Source organism: Eutrigla gurnardus, assembly GCF_963514095.1.
Source record: "Eutrigla gurnardus genome assembly, chromosome: 1".
Lineage (NCBI taxonomy): Eukaryota > Metazoa > Chordata > Actinopteri > Perciformes > Triglidae > Eutrigla > Eutrigla gurnardus.
Window position 1 is genome coordinate 28,866,216 of NC_139915.1, and position 18,213 is coordinate 28,884,428.

At 42.7% G+C, this 18,213-nt stretch overlaps 2 protein-coding genes across 16 annotated transcripts in view; both read left to right on the top strand.

Annotated features, from left to right (window-relative positions):
• neo1a (neogenin 1a) overlaps window positions 1-8,115 on the top strand; it is a 150,931-nt gene extending 142,816 nt beyond the window's left edge. For 4 of the 15 annotated variants that reach the window (XM_084007557.1, XM_084007569.1, XM_084007571.1 and 1 more), the window contains exons 20-29: window positions 167-361; window positions 1,479-1,511; window positions 1,722-1,790; window positions 1,938-2,076; window positions 2,166-2,410; window positions 3,010-3,102; window positions 3,350-3,520; window positions 4,177-4,464; window positions 4,962-5,098; window positions 5,712-8,115. In XM_084007557.1, the coding sequence (XP_083863683.1) occupies window positions 167-361; window positions 1,479-1,511; window positions 1,722-1,790; window positions 1,938-2,076; window positions 2,166-2,410; window positions 3,010-3,102; window positions 3,350-3,520; window positions 4,177-4,464; window positions 4,962-5,098; window positions 5,712-5,864 (1,523 nt within the window). In that variant the 3' untranslated portion in view covers window positions 5,865-8,115. The other 11 variants (XM_084007566.1, XM_084007568.1, XM_084007570.1 and 8 more) reach the window with 11 other exon arrangements.
• Window positions 8,116-9,850: 1,735 nt separating this feature from the next.
• snx1b (sorting nexin 1b) lies at window positions 9,851-17,667 on the top strand. Its single transcript, XM_084004865.1, has 15 exons — window positions 9,851-9,991; window positions 10,724-10,880; window positions 12,122-12,255; window positions 12,359-12,419; window positions 12,631-12,674; window positions 12,815-12,956; window positions 13,038-13,116; window positions 13,252-13,327; window positions 13,416-13,529; window positions 14,103-14,196; window positions 14,353-14,558; window positions 14,825-14,968; window positions 15,778-15,858; window positions 16,296-16,367; window positions 16,525-17,667. The coding sequence occupies exons 1-15, from the start codon at window positions 9,866-9,868 to the stop codon at window positions 16,573-16,575; spliced, it is 1,581 nt and encodes a 526-aa protein (XP_083860991.1). The 5' UTR covers window positions 9,851-9,865; the 3' UTR covers window positions 16,576-17,667.
• Window positions 17,668-18,213: the final 546 nt, after the last annotated feature.

Genomic DNA, 18,213 nt, shown 5'->3' on the forward strand with positions numbered 1-18,213 from the left:
CAGAAAGAGATGTAATACATTGAATTATATATAAAGAGTGCGCTACAGGAGTGTGTGTGCAGTTTGACTTGGAAGAAGTAGCACAGGAACATTGCAGTCGATCTTATTGCTGCTCTGCATTAAAGCCTGATGGGCCTCTCTCTCTTTGTAACCTTCCCTGTCGTAGGCTACATCATCTACTACAGTACAGACGTGAACGCCGAGGTCCACGACTGGGTCATCGAGCCGGTGGTGGGGAACCGCCTGACCCACCAGATCCAGGAGCTGACCCTGGATACCACCTACTACTTCAAGATCCAGGCCCGGAACTCCAAGGGCATGGGCCCCATGTCTGAGGCCGTACATTTCCGCACTCCGAAGAGTGAGTTTGGGAAACAAGATCAAGTGGAAACATTTATGTACAATGAAGCTGCATCCAACGAATGTAAAATCACTACAAGAGCCGTTTTTTTCCCCCTGGAACTGTCCAAGGTGTAAAATATCTAAAAGGAGAGAGAATGAGTATTTGATTTACAAAAGTCAGGTCGCCAGAAACACGGCTAATCTTTTCTGAAACGGCATCATTAGCGGCGATTAACCCTTAAAACGAGGCTGCGCTGGTGGGGCGTGCTTTTCCTAAACTGTTTGTATGGTGACCTGATTTTTAAAAATGACATTGGAACCCACTTTGCAATAGATATCAAATATAAAACACAAAAAGAGCGAATTTGTGGGTAAAAGAACCTTCCTGAACATTTTAACTACCATTTTCACATCAGCTTATATTATCTTGACGAGGTAACATATGAACATGTTAAAAACTTAAATAAATAAATGAGTAATAAAGGGTTGAGTTAATGGGGGGTCCCATTCTTTTAATTTCCTGTAAACTAGCCTTTCATATTAGATTCAATGTTCTAATCAGCCTACAATAAACACAACAGGCTCCCTCGTGTGGCTCAAAGGTGTACTGCAGATATAAACATTAATTAAAAGACTAGGGAAGAGATTCCGCTCATTTCTTTGGCGATCCTAAAACGATTGGCCAGTGCGGCTCCTTGGCGGATGATGACTTCCTGTCTCTAATTCATCTGTTAGGAAATTCTCCTGATAGATTTGGTGTGAGAGTCTCTTTAAAGGCTGAGACAGAGATGTTTCAACTGAAAAGATGCAGTTTAGTGGAGCTGCATGCAGCTTAGTTTGTTTTTATGTGAATGTTTTGACTCATGGGATGTTAAGTATTTTACTGGACATCAGTTTTAACACATATCATATATTATCACATATTATATCTTCATTATGACAGATGCTTTGCTCTTAATACCAGCTTGCCTGTGTCTGTAGTAAACTCTTGCTGTTTTCATTCTTCTAGTTTTACCTCTTTCCTCCTCACGATCCCGTCTCTTGCTTTGTTCCCGTCTCTCACGCTGCTCTGGTCAGCTAACCTGTTTTTTGCTTTTTATTGTCTCTCCCTTCCTGCTCTCCTTTGGCCTGTTAAGCTGAGTCCTCTGACAAAATGGCTAATGACCAAGGTAAACTGCCCCTCCACACTTTGTCTTTCACTGCTGACTCTACTGTCTCCCGTCTTCTGGCTGCATGACCGGCGGAATCTATTTGTGCTTGTAGGAATTCAGATTCAAATGTATCTCGTTAATGTTGGACGAAGGCAGAAATGTGACGATAAAAGAGACTGTGAAAACACTCGAGGAGAGTTTGAATGAAACATTTTTTTTTCCAAACAGCCTCAAATCTTCCACCAAAGCAGGGGCCTCCAGGCAGCGTGCACCCGAATGACCCTGGAAATGCAGTTGGTAAGATTTTCCTCTTTTCACCCGTTTAACAGTCCAGTTAAAATCATGATCTGATTCCCTCCACAACGATTAGAAATCTGCTCGCATCCATCACTTTGCTGTGGTATTTCTAAATGTATCTCGTCTAATCGAGTCTTTCCTCTTGAGGTAAATCAGGGGTGGGAGGCAACAGCGAAGGTCACATCCTGGTCATCATCATCATCATCTCGGTGGGCGCCTTCACCATCATCGTGGTGGTGGTCGGGGCCTTCCTGTGCACGCGGCGCACCACGTCCCACCAGAAAAAGTAAGACGCTTAGTGTTGCCCTCTCCCGTCCACGTTCTCATCTAAAACACATCTTTCACCGTTACCTCTGTGTGTTCTCTCTCCCGCAGGAAGCGAGCCGCCTCAAAGTCCTCCAACGGCTCCCACAAATACAAGGGGAACTCCAAGGACCTGAAGCCGCCCGATCTTTGGATTCACCACGAGAGGCTGGAACTGAAACCCATGGACAAGTCGCCGGATCCCAACCCGGTCATGACCGAAACGCCCATCCCCCGCACCTCGCAGGACATCACGCCGGCCGACAGCGGCCTGGAGAGCAACCCCCACCTGCAGCAGCGCCGCAACTCCTACCGTGGTCAGTCTCGCTTAAAAGGGAGGGAAGGCTTAATGTAATGTTACGGGAAGGAGATGAAAGTGGAATGTCACCCCCTCGCTGCTAGAGCTTACATGCATAATAACACTAAGCAAACTTCTGGAGTTTGGCTGGCAGACAGGAAAGTACATCTGGGGAGCTTGACTAAGAAAACAGTCGGGGGGTTTTTTTTAGGCAGGAAACGTGTTAACACCCTCAGGTTCGCTCCCAGGGCTTCACTGCAGCGTTCTTTGAGGGATCAGGATGGTGTTTTTGTTCACAAGTCAACACTTGTGTTTGCTGTCGTTTTTTTGCTGTGATTATCATGCAAAAACATTTCACGCTCTTCATGCATAATGTCCATTACTTGTCATGATCGCAGCGCTGCGAGCGCACGCTCCCCCTGCTGGTACGGTGAACCCGCTCCGTGTGATGAGCTCCTAGCTACAGAACAGGAGTGTGATGACATTTAGAAATCCAATCAAATACCAAATGATGTCAGATTAATTAAGGATCCCGAGGTCTACAGGTGGGGCATTCACACAAAAGAACAGTAGACTAGCGGCTCTTTCTGATTGGCTGGTTTCCACCGTACTTTTTAGGCCACGAATCAGAGGACAGCATGTCAACACTAGCAGGCCGGCGAGGGATGAGGCCTAAAATGATGATGCCTTTTGACGCACAGCCGCCTCAGCGTAAGTGTGTGTGTGAGTGAGTGTGTGAGTGTGAGTGATGTGATAGTGAGCATTTGGAAAGTTTTAGCATAAAATGTGTTATTCAGGTGTGTTGATTAGGAGGCTGCATGTGTGTGTGTGTGTGTGTGTGTGTGTCACCAGCAATACTTCATCGTTGTTGCAGCTGGTTAAACATCTCATCCTCTGTGTGTGTGTGTGTGTGTCTGTGTGTGTCTGTGTGTGTATCCATGTCCATTTCCATTCACAGCTGTGATTAGTGCTCACCCCATCCATTCCCTTGATAACCATCACCACCATTATCACATGGGCAGCCTGGCGTCGCCGACACGCAGCTACCTCTACCACCAGGGCAGCGGGCATCCGCGCCCGCAGGCCTGCGCCTCCCCCATCTGCCATCTAGACAGGGTGGACTCTACAGGTGAGACTCTTCTGCCCCCTGCTGGACAGCAGGAGACGCACCGAGGAGGACGGTCACACCTGCTCATATTCATTCATTGATTTATCATTGGCTCATTCATTCGCATTGCAGCTGCCGCCGCGCTGCACTGGTATTTAATTTTCCCAGCGCGTTACTAACCACTCCTCTTCTGCAGTGTTTGATTTCTACTCATCTTATACCAGAATAAACTTCAGCAGCAGGACTGCAGTCAGACATGCCAACGGTTTAAACATGTTGTTGAGTTGCAGCTGGACGGTGGATTGTTCAGTTGATCAAAGAAATGGATTGTTCTGATCGTTGCCCAATCATTTTGTTGTTTCTCAAGAAAATCAGAATAAAACAAACGTTCACCTATGAATTAAACATCTGCATTACAGGGCTGCAACCAGTCAAACAGTCTGATGTCTGAAATCATTTGTTTTGGACAAAACAAGTCATTATATTCAGTTTACTTTCAAAGAAGACTTAGAAAAAATGCAAATTCTCACATAAGATGAGAAAAAAAGGTGTAATAAAACGTTTTTGACTTTTCTTCTGAAATTTGTCTGATTGTCGTTTCCACTCTAGTGCATTGTAACCTGTAAAGGCGGTTAGTGACGGTTAGTGATCCCTTGTTCTCCCCCCCCCCCCTCCAGAGTCGGTGAGGAACACCCCCAGTTCGGAGCCCCTCCCCCCAGCCACCGCCTCCTCCCAGGCCTCCTGCCCCTCAGAGATCCTGGCCGACCCCGAGGGCAGCTACCACGGCTCCACCACCACAGAGGAGGAGCCCAGCTACTCCAGCAACCTGCCCCCCCACCGCTCGGCCCACCCGCACGCCCACGCCCACCCACTCAAGAGCTTCGGGGTCCCTGCCATCCCCGGCACCAGCCATCCCACGTACGAGTCGCCCGCCCTGCCCAGCACTCCGCTGCTCGCTCAGACCGGTGAGCACACACACACACACGCACACACACACACACGCACACACGCACACTCACACACACACACACACACACACACACACACACACACACACACATTCACAATTTTAGCTGCATAACATCGATCATCGAACACCTGCTTCAGCTGATTTGTCTATTATGATATCTTCCCTGCCAATGACAATGTTATTAATAAAAGTTCAAATAGAAAAATTACTCATCCCAGAAAGCATCTTTTCCTCCACATCGTCTTAAGTCTGTGTTTCCATGTCCATAAAAAGCGCCTCCAGCTCGTCTGTGGCTCGTTATAGTTGTGTCTTAATGCACGTTTCATGTTCGAGTGAGAACATATACATGTGATCCATCCATGTTGTCCTGTTAAAAACACCATACCGCTCAAGGTTTCTGTCCCCATTGTTGTGAGTGAGTAGTTTTCCATTCCATCGTGGCGTGTTGCCTTCACTGACTGTCGTACGTTTGTGTGCATTTGTTACATTCAGGGCCCCCTACTCACCCCCATGTTGTTAAAACAGCCTCTATTGGAACACTAGGAAGGACACGGACGCCGATGGTGGTCACCGTGCCCAACGCCCCCGACGTGCCGGAGACCAGCAAGATGCTGGAAGATGTAGACAGCGTGAGTATAGCGCCCCACACTGGCCGCCTGTAACAAGTGCAGATTTTGTGATGGTTTTTCCAGGCCTAATGGTTGGTGAATATTCACTATTTAGTCTTTTTTTTTTTTAAATGATACCAATTGCACTCCTTCCAAAAATCCATGTTTTTCTTTGGGCACTGGATGATACAGTTACTTTCACTGGATATTGATTTTAACCACATTTTCTGTATGTCCTCTCTCTCTTTGTATTCTTTCCAACTTCAATCTCACCATTTTTTGTTGTTGCATCGTCTGCCGTGTTTTGATCCACTCATTTATCACCCGATCTTAACACGACCCACGACTGGAATGCTTTTATTTTTCACCATTTTAATCCGTCCTCCGTTTGGCTGTTTTTTGTTTACCATCCGTTGACATCGGCTTCTCTTTTTGCGTGTTTTTGTTCGTCTGCTGCCTCGTCTTTGGTGTCGTCGTGCGATGCTTCAGTTCCTTTGACCCATCCTCCCCCAGCTCGCCTCACCCCACCCATACGACTCCCCCCATCCTCTGTGGAAGATCCCTGACTGACCCTCTCCTCCTCTCCTTTCCTCTCTTCTCCTCTCTCCTTCCTCCCCTCCCTCCCCACCTCCAGGTGCTTGCCTCCCTCCCCCCCTGCCCCTCCCCCGCCCCTCGCAGTAACCCTGTTCCTCTCCCTCAGAGCTACGAGCCCGACGAGCTGACCGAGGAGATGGCCCACCTCGAGGGCCTCATGAAGGACCTGAACGCCATCACCACAGCGCCATGAGCATGCACACGCCTACACACACACACACACACACACTTTCTCTGTCATCCACACATACACACAGACAGACACACACACTCTAAAGTCAAACAAACACACCCAAATATGATCCTTTTGGGAGGCTGGTGGACACAAATATGGCTTCTTGTGCCCGAGGAAAAACTCTCCCGTCCCCCCGCAGAGAAAAAGAAAAAAACCCAACAAACCGAGCTCCAGACTGAAACTTAGGAACTTTTTTTCGGCTTACCTTCAGCTCCGTCTCAGGAAGGAGATCGCCATGAGAGGGAAGGAAGAAGTGATGCGCTTCATCTTTTTAAATGAAGAACCATTCTCAGAGACAATGAACTTTTAAAACATTGGTCGCTTTTCAACCGGGAAGATTGTGAATTCACTTTCCTCAGCAAAAAAAAAAAAAAACATTACAAAAAAAAAACAAGTAGTTGGTTTTCATTTTGTGGCGACCGTTCGCTCGGTTGATTCAGTGTCAAGTCAAAAAGGAGAAAGTCCAAAAATATGCTGGTTTTGATGTTGGTGCTCGTGCAGCACGGTCTACACACAGTGTTTGTTTGATTAGTGTTTTCTTTGTGCATTTTGTATATCTATTGGGCCATTTCAGTGAAGTGAACATTGGATATCAGCCCCCCCCCCATCCCTTTACAAGCCTATTATTCATAAACGTTGTTTTTACCCCCTTGTGTCATATATTGTACCATGCCTTTTTATTATTTTCTATGTTATTGTATTATTTTTTTACACACATATCCTTATAAACATGTACATATGTGTTTTTTGTGTTTATTTTTTAGTTTTTTTTTTAAACTGCCTCATTCTTTCGATGTTTCCCATTGTTTCATTATTATTATTATTATTATTATTTGGGATGAAAGTGGGATTACAAGTGAGTCCTGTAGCTCAAGTTTTCATATCAGAAGGGGGGAGAAGCCCGGTGTGTATTACAGTACATTCTTCTCTGGCATTGTGTTGCCCCCTTTGTACATTAAAACGTCTTCTTTTTTCAGTCGTTTGTTTGTTTGCGGGAGGTCCGTTTTTAAAAAGCCTTACCAACGCGTTTGTATGCGGGACAGGTCGAGAACGTGTCGGTTCTCCGCGGAACGTCGCCCGGAGTTGTGCTGTCGCTCACTCGCTTGTGTGTAGTCTTGTGGGACTGGACAGTATCTTCACAGGTCAGGGGCACCTCGGACTCAGGGCACCAACAACCCTCACACGGCACCCAGTCAATCAGTCGGTCACCTGTTATCTTTTATACGAGAAGTTCAATCAATGTGTGTGTGTGACATTTAAAAAAAAAAAAAAACAATATTTGGTTTCAGGCGTCCGAACCTGCAGAACCACGCGTGCATCTTCCCACAGCGCCGTGCTGTTTGTTTCCTTCTCACGCTGTTTCTTCATCAAACGCCCCGGATCTTCTACAAATCTCCCAAAATGCAATGTTGGCCTTTTGAAAGTGACTCCCAGATTCTTTTTTTTTTTTTTTTTTACATGGTAGTTTTTGTATGAAGAAGAAAAAAAAGAAGCTTGTTCTGAAAACAAATCCGATGTAAAAAAAAAAAAAAAAGGAGAAAAAAAAGTGAATCTAAGAAACTAGTTTTTCATTACCCTCTTACCCAAAGAAATTTGTCATTTGCAATCAAAGTAATTTGCTCTACTTTTGTGAATACCATGTTTCTCATAAATGTACATCGTCATGAATGTCAATATAACTGTAAGATGAGATTTCAAACTATGGATACAAACACGGAACAAGTTCTTTGGGGGGAAAACACGATTGAGAACAAAGGGGGAGAAAACGGACCGGACTCCATTTGGGAAATAATCTATTGAGTTGTAAACAGTCGAACCTGTATTGCACTTTTTCACAATTTTTGAAAAGTACATTTCTTACATATCTTGTGTTTTAAATATCAAAAAAGCTGTTTGTGTAACGTAGTGTCCTAGGTAAGCAGCAGGCAGCTGGTCTTGTTTTTTTTTGTTTTTTGCTTCAGAGATGATATGAATTTGAGCGGCCGAGTTATTTTACCTCGCGGCTCATGATGAGGAATTCTGTTGTTGCTTGTTCCTGTACAGAGCTTTCTTTGCTTTCTGTAGAAAAACAATCTGTGGCTTTTTAAAAAATGTTGGAAAAAAAAGTTTGGAAAAAAAAAGATGTTTTTTATTGGTGCTCCTATACATTGTGTATACAAACTATTATGAATACTAACAAAGTAAATGTTTCTGCTTGTCTTCTTTTCATGGAAGTGGTGGAATGTAACTAAGTATATTTACTCGAGTACTTTTACTTTACTCGAGTATTTCTATTTAACACATCTTTATACTTCTACTCCGCTATATTTACTTGATTGCTGTAGTTAATTTGCACAGTCAGACATTACGTTTACACTTTTTGTATTTTAAGTAGCCTACATTTTGTTGCAATACATCTTTACATGCTGTATAGTTCTGTACGTAGTAGTAGTAGTAGTAGTAGTAGTAGTAGTAGTAGTAGTAGTAGTAGTAGTAGTAGCTCTGTACTGGGAAATTGAATATTCAATCAACAGAAGACCCATCAGAAACTATTTTTTAAAATAGAGAAATAATTTCAGCAAAGGAAAAACAAATTTAAATCCTTTTCTTTTTCTGATAATTTTTCTGAAAATCTTTTATAGACCGACTGATCCGTTCATTTTAGAAAATATCATCAAATGATTAAATTAGGAAAATAATCGTTAAGGGTTGCTTCTTTTAGGGGTTTAAATTGCCCTCAATGTGTAGCCTCATAAAGGGCTGGGTGTTATTTTAGAGTTTTTAGCCTCACAGAGTTAAATAATTAAACTTTAATGCCTCTTTTGTACACGGACATTATATTTCAGTTAAAGACTGTATTCAGTTAATGAGTCGATGTTCAGTCATGTTTCGTTTAAGTCCGTTTCATAATTGAGTTTCCAGCTGAAATACTCTCGTCTCGCTTCTTCGTATGTTTTTTTTATTTACACTCACATTAATAGACTAACCTCCCTGTAAATCGATCTGCAGCATGAAGGCAAGGTTTCCTCCACTTGTTGATCAGATTTCTAGCTTTGATCTTCTTTTCATCGTGACAAGGCTGGATTTAAAAAACAAACGGCCTTTTGCCCGATGGAACTGACTGACTCAGCATTTGGCTGATGACGTGCCGTGGGATGGAATTAAACTGTAACACTGACATTTAAAGAATGCTGACATGGACAACTGGTTTTTAAGTAAAGAGACTTTCTGAAAACACCGTAAATATCAACTGACGGCACTGAGTCAGTTTCTACACGTCACACAGTAAACATTTTTCACTATTTGGATACGTCTTGCATGCTGAGATAAGATGGCTTGAACTCACTAAACTAAACCACAGCTCATACAGTCTCACCACCATTTTGACTTCACTGTTGCAGATGAATCAATAACCGCCATCCCTGCTTAGAAAATGTCATTCTGAATTCATGCATCCAATAAGGTTTTGTAGATTCACAAAAGGATTTGGTCAATTCAGGTAAGTTGCAGATAAACAGACTCAGATGTCTGTAAATGAACGTCTGGTCAATTAATGAGAGAGTATGTATTCTCTCTGCATTTTAAAACTTTTAAAGAGATTTTAATTTGACTAATAAACCCACATAATTAAGTCTTTTTTTTAACAATGGCAATCCAAACATTACAAAGATATAGCTTTAAAAAAGTGAACATGTTACAGCAGCAGGAGAGAAAAAAAACAATAAAAAATATATTTTTTATTGATTTCTAAAATCTAAATAAAAATGTTCCTGTGGACTTAACGTTGTCATATTCAAATAATAGTTTAATATTATCATTCTAATTCTAATTACTGTGTAAAAATGCCAGAATCCGCCTGTAAAATAAGTAGCATCGTCTTTACGTTGTCGTGTTGCTCGGCGACCACCAGGCGTCGCTGCAGCGGCCCTCCTCTGCTCCTTTAACGTCCGCCTACGTCAGTCCCTCTCACAACACGGAATATGGCGGCCAGCTCGGATCGAATTCCTCCTCCTTTCCCTGCCACGGAGGAACCGGGAGTCGGACCGACCGACGACGACATGGCAGACGGGGACAGCGACGACGGAGAGGACATCTTCGTCAGCAACGTATGTTTGCGGTTCACACGTATTGATTGTGACGGCTGTGCGTGACGTTAAGTGAACGAGACGGGCAGTCGCTCCCTTTATCTGATCTGACCTGTATTCACGGCGGCCAGAATGACTGGGAGCGAACTGACCGGGGCCGGAATTAGGTCAGACTGCAGCGACATTGATTCGTGGAGTTGGACGAAGTTAGTTTCAGCACAAATACAGCAGGTTTTACTCGTAACTAGGAAGTTTTAGAGTAGATTCTGGGCTTTTCCCACCCGGCCCCGGTGTTAAACTAACGTTAAGAATGCTGATGTCCGGTTTAACCGTTCTGTTTTAAACATTCTAACTCGGCCGACGTTTTAGCCATCTTGTTATTCCTCCTTATCTTTGTCTGTTAGCCGTCATAACGGTCACGAGACCACACGGCCAACTGTCACTAGTCGCTGGTGACCTCCCTGTGTTCACAAGTGGTGGAGGAAGTATTCACTGTACTTCACTTCACACTGAGGGGAAGTAGAACAAATACACTGTTGTATTGCATAATAATGCTCTAACAGAATAATTTGGGAATAATAAAGTCCATACATCCATTAGCAGTATAATTCCTGCATCATATATAAATATGTCATGTGGTTTATTTCATGTAAGATGTCATTAATGCACTTAAATTCCTGCAGTGGAGAGAATACCTCACATTTGTAATACACTTGAGTGAATGTACTCAGTTTTTGTCCTTCCTGTTTGTAGAGGAACCCAACGGCCGTGAGTCGAGGAGTTTCTCAGCCAGAAAACGTCCATGAGGAGTCTCCTCCAGATCTGTTCAGTGAGGAGGAGGAGGAGGCGAGCGGCACCACTGCCAAGTCCAACGGGGTTCACTCAGACGATGACAATGATCTGTTTGCTGGTAACCAGACATTTCTCTATAATTTTATCCCTCTTACTTGGGATTTCAAGTCTTGTGAGATGGTTTATTTTAAGTCTGGGCCGTGCTGGACTATTTTAATTCAGATGTTCAAGGGCCATTCCTCTGATTTTACACATCAAGTAAGTCACGAGTTGTACTAAACGCATGATGTGTGTGTGTATATATATATATATATGCAATGTGAACATGTTTCCAGCTGTGAAGCTCAATGAACAGCAGAGAGTTGGGTTGCCCCATGAAATACACAGGTGTACTATACTATAAACGTGGCATTTTAAAGTAAGTTCAACTTTGATGGTGACATCCTGAAAAAATTCAATATGCACCCTCCACATTTATTGGCACCCCTGGTAACATTAAGAGAAAAATGGTATTAAAAATCATCCCTTTTTTTGTGTTTCACATGATTTAAAAAATCCAACTTTCAATGAAAGCAAATTTATTCTGAGGGGAAAAACATATAGATATAGAAACAAAATAGAGACACTTATTAGTCTTCTCCTATAACACCCCCTATAAATGTGCTAATATGCTATGCCACTGTTTAGCAGGAGGAGTCGTATAGTTCGATGGCCACAGGGAGCAAAGATGATGAGTCTTTCACTGGCCGTCCAGCCTGCTATAAAGCGGGTGGGAGGAGTTATCTAGGATAGCCCTGATCTTGAGAGTCCAGCTCCTCCCCCACAGCATCACTGGCCTTGTGGATCAGTTTGTTGAGTCTGTTGTGCTCTGCTCCCCCAGCATGTGACAGCATACAGGAGAGCACCAGCTTCTACAGACTCATAGAACGTCCTCAGCATTGTCCTGCAGATGTGCTATACAGTTGCAAAATACAAACGAAGGGATGTGAGGCCTTTCCTCTTCACACAGTTTGATCAAAATTGTCCGTATTCTTAGAAAATACCTCTTCTTACTTAACTTTACCAGAGTGCCAATACATGTGGAGGGCTCTGTCTGTATGATAATGATAATGAAGAAGCTCGCAGACTCTTCTTCAGGAAGGAAACCGAGAAAATGAAAGTGTGTGTGTTCAGGGGTGTGTGTATGTGGGTTAGAGACAAGTTCAGTGTGTTTTCCGTTGTGTGTGTGTGTGTGTGTGTGTGTGTGTGTGTTTGGGGGAGGATGACTTATCATGTGAGCCTGTCTGAAGTACACTTGCATTTTTTCTGTACGTTTTGGATGAGAGATGACCATTAAATAGAAGTCTTCTCTTTCTGCAGAGGCACAGGTGGAGCTGAGTACAGACACGCCTGGCAGCTCCTCCCAGAAGGAGCTCTCCACCTCCTCTGGCTCCCCTCCTGCCTCCTCCTTCAGCCAGAACCCTGCAGCCATGCAGCCCACCTCCTTGGAGCAGGTACGGGTCACAGCTGAGCTGCTCTTCCTCTGAACTATGAAGCAATGAATTGCATGCAGGCTTTTATTATGGCTACTAGTTGTGTCCTTCTCCTTCACTACAGGTGGAGGAGGAAGAGGAAAGCTTTGATGTGGACGTCGCCGTCACCAACCCGGAGAAAGTTGGTCAGTCTTTTTTTTATTCCATCTCTTTGTTAAAACTATGATACAGCTATCTGTAATATGCAGTTTATTCAGATGTTATTATAACATTGTATCGTTAACTTTTATGATTATAGCTAATTTAAGCAACCTCAGTCCTTTAAATGTACGACACATTCATTTCCTACTAAAATAACTCATCTTCAATGTTTCTCTGATGTTTCTGTCCTACTAGGAGATGGCATGACTGCATACGTGGCCTACAAAGTTTCCACGAGGGTCGGTACAAAAGCTTTAGTTGTTACATTAATTTTTTACATTTTTTACAGAGCTCCCAGAACTGCTTATGGTTCTAAATCTTCACCACTGTTTCTAAGCATTACGTTTTTCATGTTCTGCGTCCCCGTCTCTCCTTTCAGACCTCCTTGGCCATGTTCAGGAGTAAAACCTTCTCTGTGAGGAGGCGTTACAGCGACTTCCTGGGCCTTTATGAGAAGCTGTCGGTCAAGCAGACGCTCCACGGCTTCATCATTCCACCACCACCCGAGAAAAGTGTCGTAGGTGGGTCCCAACTATGGGTTTTGCTCGTCTTTGTACATTTTCTCGTGTTCCTTTTTGGTGACTGTTCGTTTGCACCGACAGGAATGACCAAAGTGAAGGTCGGGATGGACGACCCGTCATCGGTCGAGTTTGTGGAGAGAAGACGAGCAGGTCTGGAGAGGCAAGGACACGTTTCCTACATTAAAAATGAGTTGATGTGTAATATTATTCTTATTATTTTCTACTTCTGCCTGTGTTTCTGTGTGCATGCACTACTGCTGCTCACTCACTTTGTCCTGCTATGTTTTTTTTGCAGGTATCTTCAGAGAGTCGTGTCTCACCCATCGTTACTACAGGATCCAGACGTCCGGGAGTTCTTGGAGAGGGAGGAGGTGGGTACTTTAAGATATAAAAAGATTTTCTAGTAGCAGTAACGTTGATAACGATTTTACATTAATGTGCGTTTGTCTGTGTTTTCAGCTCCCCAGGGCCGTGAGCACCCAGACGCTGAGTGGAGCCGGCTTCCTCAAAATGATCACCAAGGCATCGGATGCTGTCAACAAGATGACCATCAAGATGAATGAGTCGGACTCTGTAAGGGGAACCCGGCTGCTTTCAGGAGACTGTTTGTTTTATACACTGATAGATCAGTCGAGGCTCCTGATTATTTAAACAGCAATGCCATGAATATCCAAAAGTAGGATAGTAGAGGCAAACACTGATATAATTATTATTCAAGATTCAAGAGATATTGTTTGTCAAATAAGAACGTTTAGTGAAATGTTTTTGCATCAAAATTCCAGGAACTGAACAATACAAGTACAAGAAAATATAAATAATTAAGTAAGCAAAATATCTGTTAAAATAAAATATAAAAATGAGCAGAATCAGCTAAATACACCAGCTGGTAAACATATACAAGATGGTGAACATGAAAGTGAACAGTGGCAACAGTATATAAATGGCATTATTGCAGGTGTATGTAGGTGTTATGTAGAATGTTCTCAGTCCTTCATTATTAAATTTTCTTTTTGAATCACAATGTATTGTGGGATTGTAACCGCCTTACTTGAAGTAATAGCCAGACAAACATTGGGTCATTGTCATCATGAGGAGGATGTCTGGTTGTGTTGTTTTATTTTTTCATGTCTCCTTTGTGTGTCTCAGTGGTTTGAGGATAAGTTCCAGGAGGTGGAGAATGAGGAGCAGCAGTTGAGGAAGCTTCAGGCGGTGGTTGACTCCCTGGTCAACCACAGGAAGGGTGAGCTCCATCTGCCTCACTTGTCTTAATCCACTTTCTTTCTCTCTTTTTTAAATCAAATTGTTTCATCTGAGGACACAGAAGAGTACAGTCCAGCTGCCTGGTCTTTTCGGGTGAAACGAGTTGACTGAATACGTTTTCTGTTTCCAAACCCAGAGCTGTGTGGGAGCACGGCGGTGTTTGCCAAAAGCATGGCCATGTTGGGAAACTCTGAGGACAACACAGCTCTGTCACGGGCCCTCTCCCAGCTGGCAGAGGTGGAGGACAAGATGGAGCAGCTGCATCAGGAGCAGGCAGCCAGTGACTTCTTCATCCTTGCAGAGCTGCTGGCCGACTACATCCGCCTGCTGGGTGCTATGCGCGTAAGATCACAGCCGCAGAATAGTAGTTTTAAAGTAGGAAGAAGGAAAGATACCATATAGAGATTCTTCAGAAGCAGTGGAAAGTAAAGCATGAGTAGTTCCTGATGCCACTACTACAGTAAAGATGTTGCGTTTTGTCAGAGTGATGTAAAAGCACCAGTTAGGGCTCTCTAATAATCCTAAACACACTGTTGATATTGTGCTAGGTCACAGTTCTACTCTGCAGGTCTCTGTTTGGTCAGTGATGGAGTGTTGGATGTCCACAGGGGTGTTTTGACCAGCGTGCGCGGGCGTGGCAGCGGTGGCAGGAGGCTCAGAGCACGCTGCAGAAGAAGAGGGAGGCCGAGGCCAAGCTGCTGTGGGCCAACAAGCCGGACAAACTGCAGCAGGCCAAAGACGAGATCACTGAGGTAACGGACACGGTCGGAGGTCGGAGTTATGGTGCAATCTGGCATAAGCCGTAAAGTCTTCTCACATTGTTTTAAATGTTTTAAATGTCAAACATTCCAGTGATCGTATTAAAGTAGTTACAGCTTTATGTTCCAGTAAACCGTGTAAAGATGTCTGCATGTGGAATACGAGACCCTTTCCTTTCCTACCCAGTAGAATCACAGTGAGAACAAAATTATCAACAAGTTCAGTCGGGCTACCTTTAACCACCTATACTGCCAACAATAGAGATCTAATCCAGTATTTTAATCATCCTTTGATTAAAGAAAAATGCTATGGATTTGCTGGTTCCAGCTTCTTAAATATGAGGATGTGCTGCTTTTCAGACAAATGAGTGGTGACAATGGGTTTTGTTTTTTCATTTTTCACTTTTTCTGACATTTTATAGACTTAACGATATATTTATTCATCAAATAAATGCATAACTGGTCGATCGATACTGGAAAAAATGGTCACTATTTGCAGCACTCTCTTAAAACCTGCAAAAATAACCTGTTGACTCAAGTTCTCCAACAGCGATGCTACGTAACTGTAGTATTTTGTGCCATTAGTTACTCTATTTTCATGAAAAGTGTTCCCCGTTTCTTTCTGGAGGTTTTCGGATTAGTTACATGACTGTGTTCTGATAAGGTGGAACAGAATAAGCACACTGTGTATTTGTGTGAAAGAATATTAGGTGTCATGTTGTAAAAGTCTAGTATCACATGCTGGAAAATATGACGGCTTTACTGCTTCATTGATTGTGTTTTCTTGCTCATCTTGTCCTCAGTGGGAGGCGAGGGTGACTCAGTACGAGAGGGACTTTGACAGGATCGGCATGACTGTACGCAAGGAGGTTCTCAGGTTTGAGGTACGTTTGTGTTTTCACAAAAAAGTGAATGATTTATGGCGTTTCTACAACTTTGGATCAAAGTAGATCCAACCTGATGTTTTCCCCCCCGACGCTGATCCAGGGAAAGTGAATGCTTTTTATAGGCAGTACAGGTGTGGCTTTCCCATTAGCACTTGTCGTATAAAGAGCAGCTTTAATGTGAGGCCGACATGTTTCGGCTTGAGGTGACATTTCACAAGGAAACTCTGCTTAAACTGTGCCTGAACAAGACAGACAAGACAGATCTCTTTAGGCCAGATCTGATTCTCATCCCATTTAAATGTTCTTTTCAACCTGTTCCATGATGACCTTGATGAAAGCCACGATAAAGATGAATTTCTGCCAGAGATTTTTCCGACAACTGGCTTTTCCATCAGCAAAGAGCCCGAGTGGTGACGACACTTTTGTCTTTTCAGAAAGAGAAAGCCAAGGACTTCAGGGGCCAGATAGTCAAATATTTGGATGCAATGATGCAGTCTCAACAGCGGGTAAACTTTTAACTACGTCAAGTATTCTATTCTCCATGTACTTTATTCATGGATAGTCTGACAATGACCTTTAGATGTTGTTTATAATTAGTATTTCTTAATGATCCCAACACATGTTAACTGTCTTTCTATGTTTCTCGCCCTGATTATATTCCAGCTTGTGAAGTTCTGGGAGGCGTTCCTGCCCGAGGCCAAGGCGATAGCTTAATGAAGAGGGAGACTTTCTAAAGACCCCAACTGCCTTCTTTTGAACACTTTACCTCTTGACCACAAACTGAGAGGACATTTTTTGAAACACACGAGAAACATCCATCCATTTTTTTTTGTCTTTTTAATCATAGTGTATTCTCTTATCTTGTACAGTTCTTTGATTATAATAATCTGCCACATTTCCACAGCATCTCTTTGGCATCATTCCTTGTTTATGTTCTTGACTGAAAGATGGTATAAAGCAGGAGACGAACCTGACCGTAGTAATTGTAAAAACCTCGTCGGCGGGGCTGTGTATTTATGTTTCTTGCTTAAACCAGTGTAATAAAGTGTAAACACTGAGGTACTGCCCTAATAACATTGTCTATAGTTTACATTAGAAGATAGGCGTATGTAAGTCATTCCAGTCTTTTAACAGCTGATGTTGATGAATGCATGTCAGATAATGTTTTGATGCACTAAAATGCATTGTACAGGAAAAGCTGTTTTATACTAAAATACCACTATTGATGACTGAGGTCATTCCACGCGAGTATTGGCACATTGATAGCATATTAGATTGTAGAAATCATATTAAAACTCAGATTTGACAAGATTACAGGCTTGTCGGCGTTGTTACAAAACGATGAAAGTAACTTCATGTTAAAGTGAGAAAATGCAATCGCTCCTTATGTTGGTATTTTCTACGATGTATATTATATTCATCAGTTTCATCCACTACAGTTTTAAGTACTTAGGCCTAACTCATCTGGAACCGCTGCAGAGATTGTTTGCTGCCTGTAAATGACTATTGATATGTATGTACACGTGTACAGTACTTCAATCAAATCATACAACTACTGTCAGATATTATTATTAACCATATGCGTTTTTGATAAATTGATTTAACGATGACTGAAAGGCACAGACGTTCAACTGATACGGCCCCTTATTTTCTTACTCAGCATTTGTAGGTGTAGTTCTTCTGTCATGTCATCCCTTACGTGAGAATGTGATTTATTTTTGTAACCACTTTGCATTAGCGCACACATTTTCCTGGAAATGCTAAACAGGCAGATGTATGAAATAAATATGATTGGTTACACTTTCATGTTTTCTTGTTTATTTGCTGGATTTCCCACATATTAACACTTAAAGGCCCCTTTTCCATTTTAAATGATTCCTGGAGCTGAAGTTTTAAGTCAAATTCAATAATATGTTCATAAAATGTATATTTTAACGTTACAATCTATGACTGTATCTGCCAATCAGGGTCATGTGATATGATTGGAACCTCCGGAATGGACTGAGATACATCGAGTCGTTAAATTGCTTTGCTCATTCTGATGTTTATGCAGAATCTCTAAGGACTCGTAGGGATCAGCAGCAAAGACGTGAGCAGGTTAAAAGAAAAACATCCGAAGGACGGGCAAAAACATTTGTTCTTATTTTTTGCATATATCACATACCAGAAGTCACACATGTCCACTTTAAAAACAAACTGTTAAACCTTATGGATTATTTTGTTGTTTTCCCTTTTTTTATTGTAGAAAATGTACAGCAATATACTGCATGATACACAATGAAATAAATTTATAACTCAGGCATTAATAATGTTAAATCCATTTTTGTTTTTTCCTTTTCAGATAGTATTTGC

Coding starts and splice junctions, on each gene's coding strand:
- snx1b (XM_084004865.1), top strand. CDS start 9,866: ATGGCGGCCAGCTCGGATCGAATTCCTCCTCCTTTCCCTGCCACGGAG. Junction 12,256..12,358: donor AGCCCACCTCCTTGGAGCAG/GTACGGGTCACA, acceptor CCTTCACTACAG/GTGGAGGAGGAAGAGGAAAG. Junction 15,859..16,295: donor AGGAGGTTCTCAGGTTTGAG/GTACGTTTGTGT, acceptor TTGTCTTTTCAG/AAAGAGAAAGCCAAGGACTT.